This window comes from Fusarium flagelliforme (assembly GCF_020744385.1).
Source record: "Fusarium flagelliforme strain FIESC 12 MPI-CAGE-AA-0113 chromosome Unknown B0J16scaffold_3, whole genome shotgun sequence".
Taxonomy (NCBI): Eukaryota; Fungi; Ascomycota; class Sordariomycetes; order Hypocreales; family Nectriaceae; genus Fusarium; species Fusarium flagelliforme.
The window spans coordinates 2,468,143-2,483,025 of record NW_025763505.1 but is presented as its reverse complement, the minus strand read 5'-3'; the positions used below and the strand labels follow the sequence as shown (position 1 = coordinate 2,483,025).

The 14,883-nt window shown below is 48.0% G+C and overlaps 3 protein-coding genes across 3 annotated transcripts; 1 reads left to right on the top strand and 2 right to left on the bottom strand.

The window, feature by feature from the left end:
• The first annotated feature begins 74 nt into the window (after nucleotides 1-74).
• On the top strand, nucleotides 75-1,671 carry B0J16DRAFT_338032 (uncharacterized protein). The gene is made up of 2 exons (XM_046127414.1): nucleotides 75-632; nucleotides 690-1,671. Exons 1-2 carry the CDS (start codon nucleotides 431-433, stop codon nucleotides 1,457-1,459), a joined length of 972 nt encoding a protein of 323 aa, XP_045984699.1. The 5' UTR covers nucleotides 75-430; the 3' UTR covers nucleotides 1,460-1,671.
• Nucleotides 1,672-1,813: 142 nt separating this feature from the next.
• B0J16DRAFT_382653 (KptA family-domain-containing protein) lies at nucleotides 1,814-2,791 on the bottom strand (the record flags this gene model as incomplete). The annotated part of the gene is made up of 2 exons (XM_046131256.1): nucleotides 1,814-2,479; nucleotides 2,558-2,791. 2 exons carry the CDS (start codon nucleotides 2,789-2,791, stop codon nucleotides 1,814-1,816), a joined length of 900 nt encoding a protein of 299 aa, XP_045984698.1.
• A 965-nt stretch (nucleotides 2,792-3,756) lies between these two features.
• On the bottom strand, nucleotides 3,757-7,898 carry B0J16DRAFT_101276 (uncharacterized protein). Its single transcript, XM_046121276.1, has 2 exons — nucleotides 5,912-7,898; nucleotides 3,757-5,716 (listed from the first exon to the last, which is right to left on the bottom strand). Exons 1-2 carry the CDS (start codon nucleotides 7,541-7,543, stop codon nucleotides 3,857-3,859), a joined length of 3,492 nt encoding a protein of 1,163 aa, XP_045984697.1. The 5' UTR covers nucleotides 7,544-7,898; the 3' UTR covers nucleotides 3,757-3,856.
• Nucleotides 7,899-14,883: the final 6,985 nt, after the last annotated feature.

Sequence of the window (14,883 nt, the reverse complement as noted above, 5' to 3'; positions counted from 1 at the left end):
TCTAACGCCTATCAATCAGCCTAACTAACTCCACCAGAGCCAGCCATGAATGCCGACCCCCACAGCCACTTGAACTTGTATCCAGCGCTTCTCTTACACGCAGCCCAATGAGCCATCCGACCAACAATATCAATACAATATAGGTCAATCAAAAGGTAGGCTGTTGACCTGAGCCTGCTTGGCCGCATTTTAGATGAACTGTTGATTCGTCGTTGCGCTATACCTATGGGAAGCCCCAGCTGTGATTCATGAACCGTAACTACCTATAAATTGCACCCACCTCACACCTTTTTGATTGTCAGGTTCCTTCAATCCAAAATCATCATTTCTCTCTTCTTTCTTTCTCTGCTACACCTTGTTATCTCATCTTGGTTAATTTTGGATCATCAACAGTGAATCATCACCACTCTAACCCACCTATATATAAACCATGGCCAACCAAGGCTCTAGCAACACCGAACAAGGAATTCCTTGGGATCAACTCATCCAATTCGCAAATAGCAAAAAGGCCGAAGAGAAGACCACTGGGAAACCTGCACAGCTGGACAAGCAGCAGCTTGCCGCAATCGCGATGCTCATCGAACTTGTTAAGGACATTGAAGTTGACGACACCTGCGTTAGTCGGCTTTTTGGCAAGTTCTCCTCCCTGACACATATTCGAGACGCAATCATTGACTGAGTTTCTCTAGAATACTGCCAGCAGAAAAAAATCACAACCCCCAAGTTCACTTCAGAGACGTTCAACCAGTCCATCTCGGGTACAGTTATCCCGCGATCTCGCGTCATCTGCACATTGCCATCCAAGAACCAGCAGTTCCCCCAAGAAGGCTATGGCTACGCTTCTGGCGAAGAAATTCCAACTTTCAAAAAGGCACAGAAAGCGAAGAACTTTGCAGCTATGCAAGCACTCAACTGGCTTCAGGGACAAGGCCCATCATCATCCCGAGGCGAAAAGCGCCCAGCTTCAGTCATAGGGGAATCTCCTGCTCGCACTAAGAGGAGGACCGAGGACGAAGACAACCCTGACGGCAGTGCGCCGGCTTCAATCACAGGAAAACATCCTAATCAGACCAAGACCGAAGAGGAGAACAACTCTGACGGCGGAGCGCTGACTGCCGATTCTTCGCAGGCCAGTGATCCTACGCCGGCTTCGACTGCTGGCATTCAGGGACCTACCATTCGTGAGCGAGCTGCTAAGCTTGGTGTGGATATGGACTTTGGCATCCCAAAGTATTTCATTGAACGAGACGACGAGGGAGAAGACACTTGGAAGGGGTGGCCTGTCTTCCGGCACGATGGCAGGATTCCTCCAGACACGGGCGTTGTGACTGGGGTCAAGGGACGGCAGCAGGCAGAAGATCTAGTTGCACAGAAAACTCTCGAGTGGCTGGAGGGCGAAAAGAAGAGCAGGGACAAGCTATATGAGCAGATGTTAGCTTCTGTTCCGAGACCAACTTGAGTGCCTTTCTTCCTATTGTCGTTCCCTTGCCATGGTTAGAAGGGGAAATAGGAAATGCTTTTGGGGCTTGGGCTTTGGGATCTGGAAGAACGGATGCGATTGGAATATTGTTAGGGGCAGCAACTGAACAACAGAGAAATTATCTTCCGAGACTCAGTGTGCCAGAACATGGTAGCCCGAACGTCACTCTAAATTCGCATAATTTGACCAAATCATTTCGTTTCTTGATTGCTTTCGCCAGCCAACTTTTCTAGCACCCCAACGGTAGCTATTAATGAATGCCAAGATGGTCTTGAGAATACCATAGATGTTACGTTGATGCAAGTCACAGCCTTTTGATTCATGATTTCTGCTCTAGGAACCGCCTCGTTTGCCTCCCCTTCCTCCACGTCCACCACCTTGGCGAGGGCCCTTTCCAAAAGGAGGACTTATCTTCAAGTCAGCAGGCAGATCAGCCACCCACTGTCCATCCTGCCACAGCACGCCAACGTCGACCTTGCGTCCTGTCACAGACTTGAAGTACTTTGTGCTCAAGATGCCCTGCTCGTCACCTTCAGTCAACAGCACGCCGTTATCACTCAGCCACCACTTGATGCCATCCTTCAAACTCGCCTCCATGTCAACCTCAATGATCAGTTCTGCATCCTTGCGCATACCGCTCACGACGCCTTCCTCGGGTGTTCCTACTGAGCAATGTACGTGATTGCGGCTCATGGGCTTCAGGCCACCCGTTTCCACGATGGCAGGCCAGAAGTAAAAGAACGATCCATGTAGGACACGCTCGGGGACATTGCCAGCCTCGACGGTCACGGGTGTAAGAAGATTAGCTGACTCAAGCTTGATGGAGTGTCCTTGGTTGGCACGGATAAGATAGTCAGCTGGGGAGGTAGATTTGGTATCCAGAGATGGATTCGTAGCTGGGTTTGGCTTCAGGGTGAAGCGCTGCTTGCCGTCTGCAGAGACTGTGGCTTGGACATCGCCGAGTGTAGCCTTGAGAGATTTCAATGGATTCCACGCGAGCTAGACAAGCATGTTAGCCCAACTTTTCTCTTTACAGAGAATGCAACGCAGCTCTTTAGCTGATTTTCGCTTACTTACCACGGCATCTAGACGCGCGAATCCCTCGTCGTCAAGTTGAATACCAGCATTAGCCGCCTGATGTCTCAAGAGCCTGGACAAAGCCTTTGACACCTGCACCTCTCGACCTTGGCCGCCACCGCCGCCGCCACTACCTCGTCCCCGTCCCTTATCGCCTCTTGGCTTTGAATTTTTGTCTTGTACCTTGTCCTCCAAATCGAGAAGTGCATCTTCTCGAAGTGTGTTATCAGCCATGGTGTTGTGTATGCGCTGTGTAAAAGCTGTATGATGAAATGGGGTAAAACTAGCCCAACTGCTCTTGGCAACTGAGGTTGTTGGTCTGGTTTTCGGAAGGAGGATGAAAAAGAATGGATTTTTCAACTTTGATGTAAAGGTGAAAGACATCAACTTGAACATCAGTCACCTTTTGGGAGTTTAAGAATTCTTGTGAGCCAGGCTGCCAGTGGGGACCAACTCAGGTAGTACCTACCTGCCTGCTGGGTACTACAGGAGCAGTTAGGTAACCTCTAATGACTGGGCTGTCAAAATAAATGACCTAAGTGCTTGCAAACATCACAAAAAATGACCAGAATATTTTGTCTCTCATATGCTCCAGAAGGGCAAACTTTCTAACACCCTGACGTATCAATCCGGCCTGACTCAGCCGCCTTTCTTTCTTGAATAGGACTGACAGCCCCCTCTACCTCGCCGAAGAGTCATTATTACTATACAAATCATGCATCTCACTCGTTGGACAGTTTGCTGTGTTTGCCATGACTTATTACTAGATTCTTGGGGGCTATCATCTCACATTTAAGATCTTACAAGAGAGCATACACAGAATGCAAAGATGCAACAAAGCTAACCATCAGAGATCGTTACAAGCACGACCCAGGCCATCTCGTACATTAAACTGACTCGGTATCCATATGCTTATCCTAGTGCCCCTGTATTCCCTGGTACCCGCCTGCTGTCAGAATGCTTTACAGCATAGGCTCTTGCTTCCTGCGTTACCAGCCACTCCTCATACGCCATTTTCAAAAAAAGCACAACCCTCCAAACACCATGATACTGCAGACCGCACAGAGTGTTCTTGTCGAAAGACTGAATATATACATTGAGCGCCAAGGATGATTGAGCTCATCTTTGCTGACGCTCTTGATGGATCGTCAAGCCAGGTCGGATGCGAAACAAAGGGGAAAAAATATAATGAGGTGCTTCCCGTCCGAGCAAAAGTAGGAAAATAATGACGTCCGGCGCTCGAAACATAAATATGTGGTTGTACAGTCGTGAAATCAATAAAATAATGGTTTATGACCTTCACCTATAGCTGCCCGCAGCTGTAGAAGGATTGCCCGACGCAATGCTCCCCCGGTTAGGTCTTCTGATCATACTGCCAGTTCGGTTGATCATAGTTGTTTGCCCCAGAGACGTGTAGCGCTGTGCACGCTCTTCTGCAAACTTGTCGGCTACGCTTGTGCCTTGGTCTTGGTGGGTGGATCTCTCCATATATCTCCGTGGAGGAGTTGCTGTGTTGACCGAAGGTGTGGCCAGGCGAGACGTTCCGATAGTCGACGAAACGTACCGCCGTCGTGGGATGGCCGATGTGTTTTCAGCTGGCTGTGGCGTGTGATCTTGTGGTACGACTCGTATCGTGTTGAGATCAGTACGAGCCCGAGAAGGTCCCCGGAATCTCGATTCATCTTCGCTATCCTCGCCAACCGTGTTTCTACGGTTGCGGACAAACAACGAGGTTCTGCGGCCTTCATCGGGTTCTTCAGTACCGGCACGTCTAGTTCTCAGGAGGAGCGATGATGTTCTGCCATCATCAGGCTCTTCGGTACCGGCTCGGCGGGACCTAGAAACCAAAAGAGAAGACCTCCGACTAGACATAGGCTCGATTGGAGTCGATGGTATCGATGCTGTCGTGCGAGACGTGGGTAGAGAGCTTCCGTTGAGGATGCTGAGTCGTCTCTCCTCAAACTTGGACATAGCTCTGGGACTAGTTACGCTCTCCTTGGGGGCGGGCTTTTCGCTTCTTCCGATGCTCTGTCGGCGTTGAGAGAATCCAGAAAAGGTCTTGTTGATCGTTGGGGTAATGGGCGCTTCGTTCTGTACAGGAGGTGGCACTTCAATTGACTGTCGTGGCATCCTTGTTTGAGTGACTTTCTCACCCAACGCAAGGCAGAGTTCTGTCAAGCTACGGCATACGCTTTCAGCTTTCCGCCTTAACTGGCGATCAGTGACAGTCGCATTCGAGCCAATAGTGCTAGCGGAGCTGGAGATTGGTCCGGGTTGACCAGGAGTTCCCATCATGGATGCCAAAGATATGGCATCATTAGCAGCAGACTCAAGCGCTTGATAAACATCAGCATCGAGTAGAGCCTTGGACTTAACAAGTGCAGATTGAAGAATGCTATGCGACTCTCGATGGTGATGGGAAGATGTGGTGCTAACAGCATCCTTGTTTTGGCGTTGGCCGTTCTCAACTCGTTTGGGGGAAGAAGACATGGTTGTCGCCGTCGTAGTCGCGGTCGGCGGTCGGTCGTCGGATAATCTCGATACTGCGGCGCCAGAAGTCGAAGGCAGCTTACCAGTCAGTTCTAGTCGATGAATTCTCGATTTGAGGTCGTCTAGTTCGTCCCATACCGTGGAAGGGGCAGTGTTTGACAAGGTTGATTCAGTTCCTTCACCACCATTGCCAGTATCGACGTTTGAGGGCATTTGAAAGTCGAAAGATCGGACAAGAGGGGAAGAGTTGTATGTCTTGTTGTGACCATGATGCATGGATTTATAGGCAGAGCTTCGGCTTTGTCCACTTACGTTGTTGTCAGTAATGGAGGATCGGCGGCGGGAGTAATTCGAGTTTTCGGAGCTGGGTTCTTGGAAGATAATCGATCGTGGTGTCACAGGTGAGGGGCGCATTGTAGATGTAGAAGCTCGTGAGCGTCCTAGGTCCTCCCCGGGGTGCGCCGACGCTGCCTTATCTCGTGGTGTTGTACGGTATGTGGACATTCTAGAGACTTCAGTCGATCTATCGTCTTCATAACCTCTTGAGCGTGAGCGAGCAGTTTCTTGTTGATCAGAAAGTCGTCGTCGAACTCGGGGAGGGGAATTTGGCGAGTGCACAGGAACGACTGAAGATAGTGGTCGTCTATGTGTGAATCTTGGCGCTCGGGACTATTTCAGTTAGCATTGCAACGTAAAGCAAAGTGTATTTGATGCTTGTACATCAAGCCACAAATGAGCGCGAATTGAGTTCTGGGTGGACCCTGGAAGGACTTGCGCAATCTGAGTGCACATGCAAAGCGCACAACCCAATGCGACAGAGAAATGGCGAGGCAGTAAACAAGAAAGCCAAAGGAAAACACTTACCACTACGCTCCTGTTATCCTCAGAGGGCTGCTGTTCTTCTGTTTGGCGCTGTGAAGATTCCTCCCTGGCGATCTTTAGAAATACATCCCCGGTATCTTCGTTGTCGAAGGCGCCGCGACGGCTCGAGGAGACGGGGGTTGAATGAAGGGCGTTGTCGTCAGTTCGGCCTTCCAGAGCGCGCAGGGTGCGGTCATGGTTGGTGTCGTCGTCTTCGTCGCCAGAGTCGTGGAAACGTGATCTTGAGTTCATGTCGAGAGTAAGGCTCTTGCGGGAACCTGAAGATCGGAAAGCTCGAATTGGAGGGACGCGGACAGCGGTTGACGGTGATGAATCGGTACTGCTGTTGGTGGAGAGGGGTGGTCGATAAGAGACAGGCGGGCGCTGCGATGCAGACCCTCGTCTCTCATCTGTGTTCGTTCTGGACAACGTCTTGGGCAAAACTAATTCGCGTTGGCCGGAAGGCGATTCAATTGGTGAACTCTCGACTGAGGCACGGAAGGTGAATTGGCCTTCCTGGGCGGCTTCGATGGCTTGGAGGCGCTCCGAGTTTAGGGAAGGCGGCGGGCCAGTGGAGGAGGCGCCAGCAGTCGATCTGCGCGATACCAAGGGACGGCGAGTGCGAGTCTTGGATGTTGAGGAGACTTGTTGCGGGGAGATCGCGTCAGGTGCATGTGCGTCAGAGAAAGATGCGGGCCGCTTGATCCCAGCCGAAAGATGGACCACCGATGACGATGACGACGGCTGAAGCGAAGTCGTTCTAGAATGAATTTGCGACGGCAGCGACGTAGTGGCTTCTATGGGCGCGTTGGATTCAGTGGTGGGTTGTGAAGAGGAATTTCTGGAGAAGAGAGTGGGCGGCTTTGTGTCTGTGGATGGGTCTGTGGGCGCAGAGGTTAATGCAGAGACGGCGTGTTTTTCGTCGCGGTGATGCGTTGTCGGGTGAGAATTGGAAGTGTCAGGATCATTTGTCGCTGGGAGTGCCGCTGATACTAATGCTGGTGCTTGTGCTTGTGTTTGTGCCGGGGCAGATTCTGGCTCTGGGGCGGGCGCTGTGGCTGGTCCACTAACAGCGTCTTTTGGGGCTGGCAAAGGGCCTGGGTCTGATGATATTGGTGCTACTGCGTCAGGGGTCTGGGCCTGCGAGACAGTCGGAGTAATAGAGCCGGGGTCTGGATTGGGTGAGACAATGGACGACTCGATTGATGGTTGCAGGTCGGAAGTTATCGCAGGGGCGGATATTGGAGTTGAGAGTGATGTCGAAACCTTTGGTTTGTAGTTGAAATATTCGATGGTTTGGCCGTCCTTGATTTTGTTTCTGGAATCGAGATTCTGATGCTGATTCTTGTTCCGCTTGGATTGGGGGCTGCTAAACGACAGGGGTTCACCCTTATTAACTAGGGGCACACTTCCAAGGCTTCTGCTTCGGTCTGAAAAGCGAAAAGCGGGTAGTTTTGAGGGATTGTGGCTCTGACGATGCAAATCTGCGTGGGCGACGGCGGTTGATGAAGATGAGGAAGCATCGGGTTGCTGAGGAGCTGAAGAGCCCCTGGAAGGCTGCATCTGTTGTTGTTGTTGCTGACTGTCAGGGCTTGGCTGCTCGCCCGCACTGGTGAAACCGCCTTGTACCGTCATGGTCTCGGCTGTGGGAGCATCAGAGCATCCCAGCAAGTGGTTGCAGGTAATAAATACGACGTCAATAAAGTGGCCGGCCGGGAAGAAAAAGACTCGCAGGTGGTGGGAGAGTACAGTATTCGTGTCCAGGTGAGTCGCCCTTTTTAACTTGAGTTGATAATCAAAGTCGTAAGGTATTAGCTATTAGCTATTACGATGAATGAATGCATGCGGTAGTGGTAGTCTCATATAAGAATGGGCTTTTGAGACAAGCGAATGCCTTGACTTAAGTGTGTGAGAAGAGAGGCCTTGATTTTTTTGGTGGTTGGTAGTCAAAGCGTCTTGGTAGGTACCTTGTGAAACAGGTTCCTCAGAAACGGATGAGGAAACTTGATCTGCTTGGGTTGTCGTTGTCGTGGATTATATGAAAGTATTGGATGAGTGAGATAATATGATGTGATTGGTTTTGATATAAGAATGGTAGAAATTGAGAAAGAAAGAGTAGTAGAGAAAGAAGGTCAAGTCGGTGAAGGTGAGGGGACAGCAATGCCCAACCTACCCAATAACTAAAGAGGATAAAGATGGGAACGAATCGACGTGTCCAAGAGACGAGACGGGACGAGACGAGACGAGAGAAAGAAGGAGAGAGGCGGGGAAGAAGAGAGACAGATAGACAGACAGAGGGGAAAATAAAGAGGCAGGTAAGGAAGTTGAGTCGAGTCAAACAAACAAATGGAGAAAAGACAGTTTGTCGTCGGTTCGTTCGCTCGTTTAATCGCTACTGTAGTTACCGAGAAAGCGAGAGGAGGAGATGAGGACATCGACAAGGGGCTGTATGTACCAGAACGGATCCTTTTTTCTCTTTCTCTCCTCCTGTCCGATCTAACAACGAACCAAACCAACCCAAACCAGACAGGGGACCGTCACATCAACAACTGTCAAGGTGGAAGGAGTCTTGGCTACGGATACAGTAAGGTAGTACTTAACTTATCAGATTGGGCCTCAAAGAACGAGTGACTATAGTAGTGAAACTTTGTTTATATGATGGACAATTAAGACGGCAAGAAAACCCTGGGTTTCAGACACAAACAGAGACACAAATAACAGAGTCATGATTTCAACGTTTGCGTACAGTCCATCTCATTGTCAGTTCTATCTGAGTCCAATATCTTTCATCCTCCAATGTCTGAGCTCCTGCAGGCTCGACATGGGTGGCTTTTTGATCTGCAAACGGATTTTCCCTGCAGAGAACTCAACGTCAAGAGTAAAACGCCGTCGTTTATGACATTTCATGTTGTGTTACAGACTATGTCACTTTCAGCGTAGGTAGGTAGCTTCGCGTCACACACGGCAATTGTTACATACGAGTACAGAACAGAACAATCAATGCCCCTTTTGTCAGCATAACTAGGTAATTAATTACTTCAGCTGTTAGAGTTCCTACAGTTACGGGCCGCATGAGCTCCATTCTTAAAGCGGCCTGAGCTTCATCCAGTCTGGGCTGCAGTTGCATCCTCTGACCCGTATTTGTACATACATCCCATGGATGTCCACTGCAATTAATTACTATCCCCATCTCCATCTCAATCTCTTTTCTTATCGAATGCAACTCACATCCCTTGTCGTTCCCCTTAAGCGAGAGCAAAGGCCACCGTTGGATTCAACCGCCCGTCAACCTAACGTTAAACGGAACATAATTCCTGGCTACGAGCTGAACAAGGAATAGCTCATTGCGCCATGGATAGCTGATCCCGCAATTGGTTTGACAGACCCTGATCCCATCCCCTATCCTTGTGCTGAAACAGAGGCTCTGGGGTTGTATTTGTCCCGTCTAGGTTCTGTGGTACTGACATCTCCAAGCAAAAGCAAACATATACCACCAGACTGTTGATTGTCTGCTCTGTCAAATCATGCATTCGGTTCGCACAGGTCTCTCTTAGCATGACGCTTAACAGTCGTGATAAACGGGTACAGTACAACGTTGTGCCGAGTTCCACCAACAGAGAGAAAAGATTCCGCGTCTGAACTTGGCAATGGAATTGATTCTCCCAACACTAATAAGCTGTGTTATGGTGGTGAGCAAGCATGCATATCTTACTGCCATCCCCTTGTCCTTGCTGCGAATACCTTCAACGGCCGTTAAACAAGGCGACATCCTCACCATAGTAACCAGCAGCTGAGCAATTTTTTCCTCCGATTAAAAGGCCGGCCGTGCCCTTCGCCTATTATTATAAGCTGAAGTAACCTACTGTAGTTATTCGAGGCTTCGGACTATCATTTCGCTACTGGTAACTAACTATGCAGATCCAAGGAGCATTTACGGATACTGATACACTGATACCCGCCTAGCCCTCATACTAACAGTATACAACTGTTAACCAATAATAAGGTCACTGGACAAATGCAAGCACCGTTTTCTGCCGTGTCCATCTGCACCACTAGCGCAAAGACCAAGTACGTGGTGTTACTCAACTTGTTTCTCTTGTGCGCTTGCCTCTTAGTGTGATGCTGTGAAGGATATCGTTGGATGAAGCTCGTCTTGAGGACGCAGACTTAACCAGAAACATGACTGCAGTTCTTTAATCCGACGCAAGAACACATCACTTTGCGTGTCGTCTTATACTTTATTTGTCTCACTGCATGTACACACCTCGACAGCCATTCGCCATTGGGGAATGTTTCCGGGTCTTCCTTTGATTGTAAATCAGTCTCCAAATCAGAACAATATCAACGTCAGACAATCTTCATCTACTCGTCACTTTATCAGGACTTGCAAACTTTCAAATGTTTCCAGTGTGTTTCGCTTGCTTCTTCCTCCTCCTCCTCTTAGTTTATTACTGAAAATGGCAAACCGCTGATATCATGTTGGTGAACTGAACCTATGTATCTTCAAGTTGATAAGGTTTTGGTACTGATACGATGACATTATGGCCTCATTGAACCTTTTTACTCTTATCCCTACTGTTGAGAAATTGATTGAGGTCCAGTCGGTTATTCTATCGCTCTTGAAAATCCCAAGTTAAAGTGGACAACCAACACATAGCACAATGTTCAAGTCCATGTTCGATAGAGAACTCTTCCATTGCCTCTAGGAACAGTATTTAAGAACTCTAACTGCAGGTGACCTTAAGAGCATTGTGAATACACCTGCTCCGGGTTGTTGCTTCGCCTGCGTATATCTTAGTGAAGTTGAACAGCATGTGCCTGGTGCCACGATAGGTGATGAGCGTTGCAAAAGAAATGTTCATTAACAAATTACCGACCTCATTCATGGCACTCGGCTGCCCTTCACTGCTCTCATTTAACTCCACATGTGGTGTTTGCTAACATAGTGACGGAAGCTGATCGTTGACGATGGCTCATGACTACCACACGGTGTGGTCACTCGAGCCAAAGACACCCAAATAACGCCTTCAGTTCTCAAAATTAGTAGGTAACGTAGCTGTTGTTTTAGGTACTTCTATACGTTTTTGTTTTTTTAAGTGTTCTGCCCTCACTAGCTCGTCTTTGTTAATGTTGTGATGGCCATAGTAATCGAGAAACGATGGGACTTCGGTTTGATCACAAGGAACTTCCTCCGCGATACTTCCAAGTCTCAGAACTCTGTACAGCTGACACAATGGATCATATCCCAAGGGAGTGGTCTCTCAAATTCCATTGTGTAGACCTTACAGAGCCTTCTTATAGCAGTATACAGCCAAGCGGGTGACTGAAAACAGCCTACCCTAAGGCATTGACAGACCATGGTCCAAGAGGTACAGACACAAGTTGGAAAAGTCAGAAGAAAAGTATCTCAATGAGGAGTCTATGTAACCCAGCTATTTTGAGGCACTTGGTTTAATCCTTTCGTGTGTACTATATCGCCTTTGAGAGGCTCCAAAATGGCACCAAACAACAAATGCCGTGAACGTATCATCTACACTACAACTGCAGATGTCGAAAACTTCCACGGACAAGTACTACGATTTACGACGAAGAACAGAAGACGGAAAATGGGAACCAATAGATTACGATACTGATCAAGTGCCTTTCTTCCCATCCTGTCAGGTGACCTTGAAACTTGCAAGTTCATACAAGACACGCCAGAACCCAGTTGTACGTCACAGTTCACGCGGCAAGTCTGGACAACGAAATTGATTTTGTCACTTATGAAACTAATTAAAGCTTCAAACAAGAGTCTTCAAGTTTTTCTTAGCACTCCTAAAATAGAGTAAAGGTTGTGATCTATGTTTATTTTGCTTTTTGCGCCAGATGAAACTTGTGACCTATCTCACGATACCTACCTATATACGAAACATAACAAAGTCCGGGGACGAGCTACATATGTATGTGAGAATTGGTTGTTATGGTAACAATAGAAATCTAGTTTTGAATATACACAGCTATCCTGAATGCCATGGTCATCCTATGTGCCCATTATCAACTACAGGAAATACAGTATAGGCCTGGTTCTACGCAGTGTTTTCTATATCTAGCTACCTTGTCCTAAACAGAAACCAAGCCTCTGCAAGTGTGGATTAGATTCCCCAACAAATATCAAAACCAGCGGATATAGAGTCAGGAATCCACGTATAGGTAGGTGGCCAAGATTTAATCAGATGGACCAGTGTTACCTTGTGGACAGTAATACGGTAAGCGTCCGTCTTCACCATCAACCTGAAACATAGTGATCGTACATCCTTGCACGGAACAACTATGGCTGCATCTGCTGCCGCCGTCCCTACAGTACGGGCCGGAAAGGATCAAGGTTGATCACATATCATTTAGACACACAGGGGACATTATATTGGCACAGTTAGATGGTGCCATCAGACCCTGGGGAATATCTGGGCAATACAACATAAACGACCCATTCGTGTAATAAACTATGCGAACAGGACAAAAGCAATGATTCGATATATTTGTTGAAGAATGACTCAAGAAAGACAACTACAGCCTATCTCTCCGGAATGATGCAAGAAATAATTATAATTAGCACGGATGTCTTTCCAAAACAATTCCCGTATATTAAGCAACCAGCATGTCATGATATACGTAAGAGTCGGTCAGTACAGAACCGAGGCTAAGTAAAAATATTGGACTGAAAAGTTCTCAAAGACTTGCCCAAGGAAAAGCAAAAAACGGAGATATAATAGTAAGTGGTTTAGTTGCCGTATGTACTGCAGCTATATCACAGATCCTTACCTATGCCGAAGGAAATTACAGTTTCAAAACCATGATTAGCGACACGTGATACAGGGACGAGGATAAGGGTTAGTGTGTGGTATATGGTATTTTCGTCTCAAGAGTGACTGGAGTTTAGTCTAGCGAGTAACAGCTCTCAGGGGAGTTTTCAATTTTGCTGCCGGGATGGGATAAATGCTCAAGCGGGAGGCAAGTTTGAAGTCGCAAGACAGCACAGCCATTCATCCATACATACGATACGAAACAAGCGCAGTCGCGGCTACAAGGAGTTGAGTTGCGGTCTGGATTGTTGTTCGTCTTTCTCAGGGGGATGGATGGCTTAGACCTGCGTACGTGTAGGGGGAGAAGGATTTGCGGGATGATCAAGAAGCTGCTACGTAGTTGGAGGGCAAAGCAAACCTTGCAATGGGGACTGAGAGAGTCTCGTTTCAGATCAAGACCCGCCTCACTCAGTTATTTACTCTACTCTACAGAGTACTCTCGAGTCCTAGACAGAGGATCCATTACACAGTATCCGTACATATGCGCTGCAACATTCAGGTGAACCACGCCAAAGGAACGGGTCGAATTTCCTTTTGTCTCTCAAACTCTGTGACTGACTATCATTGACCCAACTGCCTACAAAGGCAGGACATGATGCCAGCAGTGTGGACGAACCCAGGAACCCTGCAGGGGTAGATTGCGTTACTGTTCTTTTTAGCTACGGATCGACTTCTAGCGTGTAGTAGTATGTACGGAATGACACTGTAGAAGACTTGAAGGGAACTATGAATGAATGAAGAAAGAAAAGAAGCTAAAAAAAGGATTCGATAGCCATGTGGGTTGCAATCATCGCCCCTCGAGCAATTTGACGTGCATACAGCCAATCGTATTAGAGAGACTTTTCTGCTTTGCCGTTTCCGTTTTCCCTAGCAAGCTGTCTGATCAATTTTCTTTTCTTTTTCTTCTTCTCTTTTTGCTGCATATGGAAGGTGATCACTGGTCACTGGTCCCTGGTTTAAAGAATTGATCGTCTTTGAAAAGTACGGAGTACAGGACAAGAGGAAAAAAGCTGAAACTCGATGGGGCTCTGGATTTTCCCGTTTCCATTCCTCACAGAGACTAGAGAGGCTAAAGCCAGGGGTTTCAGAACATGAGAACCACTCTTTTTTTCTGATCTGCCGTCAGAAGGAGGCTAGCCAGAGAAAAACTGCGGCCCGGTGTGTTTCTGAGTCTGACCAAACCACCTAGGATTATGATTACCTTACTATCTACGGTAAGTGGCTGAAGGGTATTTTTCTTAGTGCCCTCTACAAGATACTGTACGGTAATTAATCCAGATGAACTTGACATACCGGTGGGAAATAACTACCAAGGAAGTCTAGCTCCAGCACGGTCACACACTCTCTCTAACTAATTGCTGGGTAATGAATGTCAATAACGTGGCGAGAAGAGCACAGGTATCCCAAGTCCTCAAGGGTCTGCTCTGCTAGTCAACTCTAAGACTGATAAAGATACCTAATTTATCGTATTATATTATAGGTATAGACATGTCGTTAATCTCTTGGATGTCTCCACCAACGCAACCTCAACAGCCCTGGCCTGGTCTAGGAACAGAACATTCATCTCTTCGCAAGTCTTGCTCTCTGTAGCCTATACCGACGTCCCTATAAGCCGAGGTGTCTCGACTCAAGTTGGCCGAGAATAGAAATGGAGACTGAGGAGACGCCGCAGTGGCGCAAGCCGAAGCTAAGCCACGAGGCCTCTAACAGTCAGTTTCAACTTTCAACTTTCAACGTGACCAAACAGCACAGCTCTCAACTCCTCGGGAGACTCCAACAGTACGAAAATAGTATTGGAGGTCAGTTGACCAGGATTTATTCCGGTTCTTTACTTGCCTGGAGTCAACTTTTCGCCGCCCTCAGGCTCTGGGCTCTGGGTTCTGGGTCCTGGACTTTAGATTCTAGGCTCTAGCGCTCGGCTCCTTACACTCCAAACAAAGGCCACGCGAGAATGTCCCGTGTTTCGATCGTATCCAGTTCCAGTTTTTATGACGCCGCTTACTTCCCTGCTGCCCGGCCAGCGAGCAACATTGGTCATGGCCAGATGGTAGCCAGTGCACCTTTGATTCTGGTAGGATTCGGCCCCGTACGGCAACAGTTGAACAGGACTGGACTGGACTGGATTGGACAGGGCCA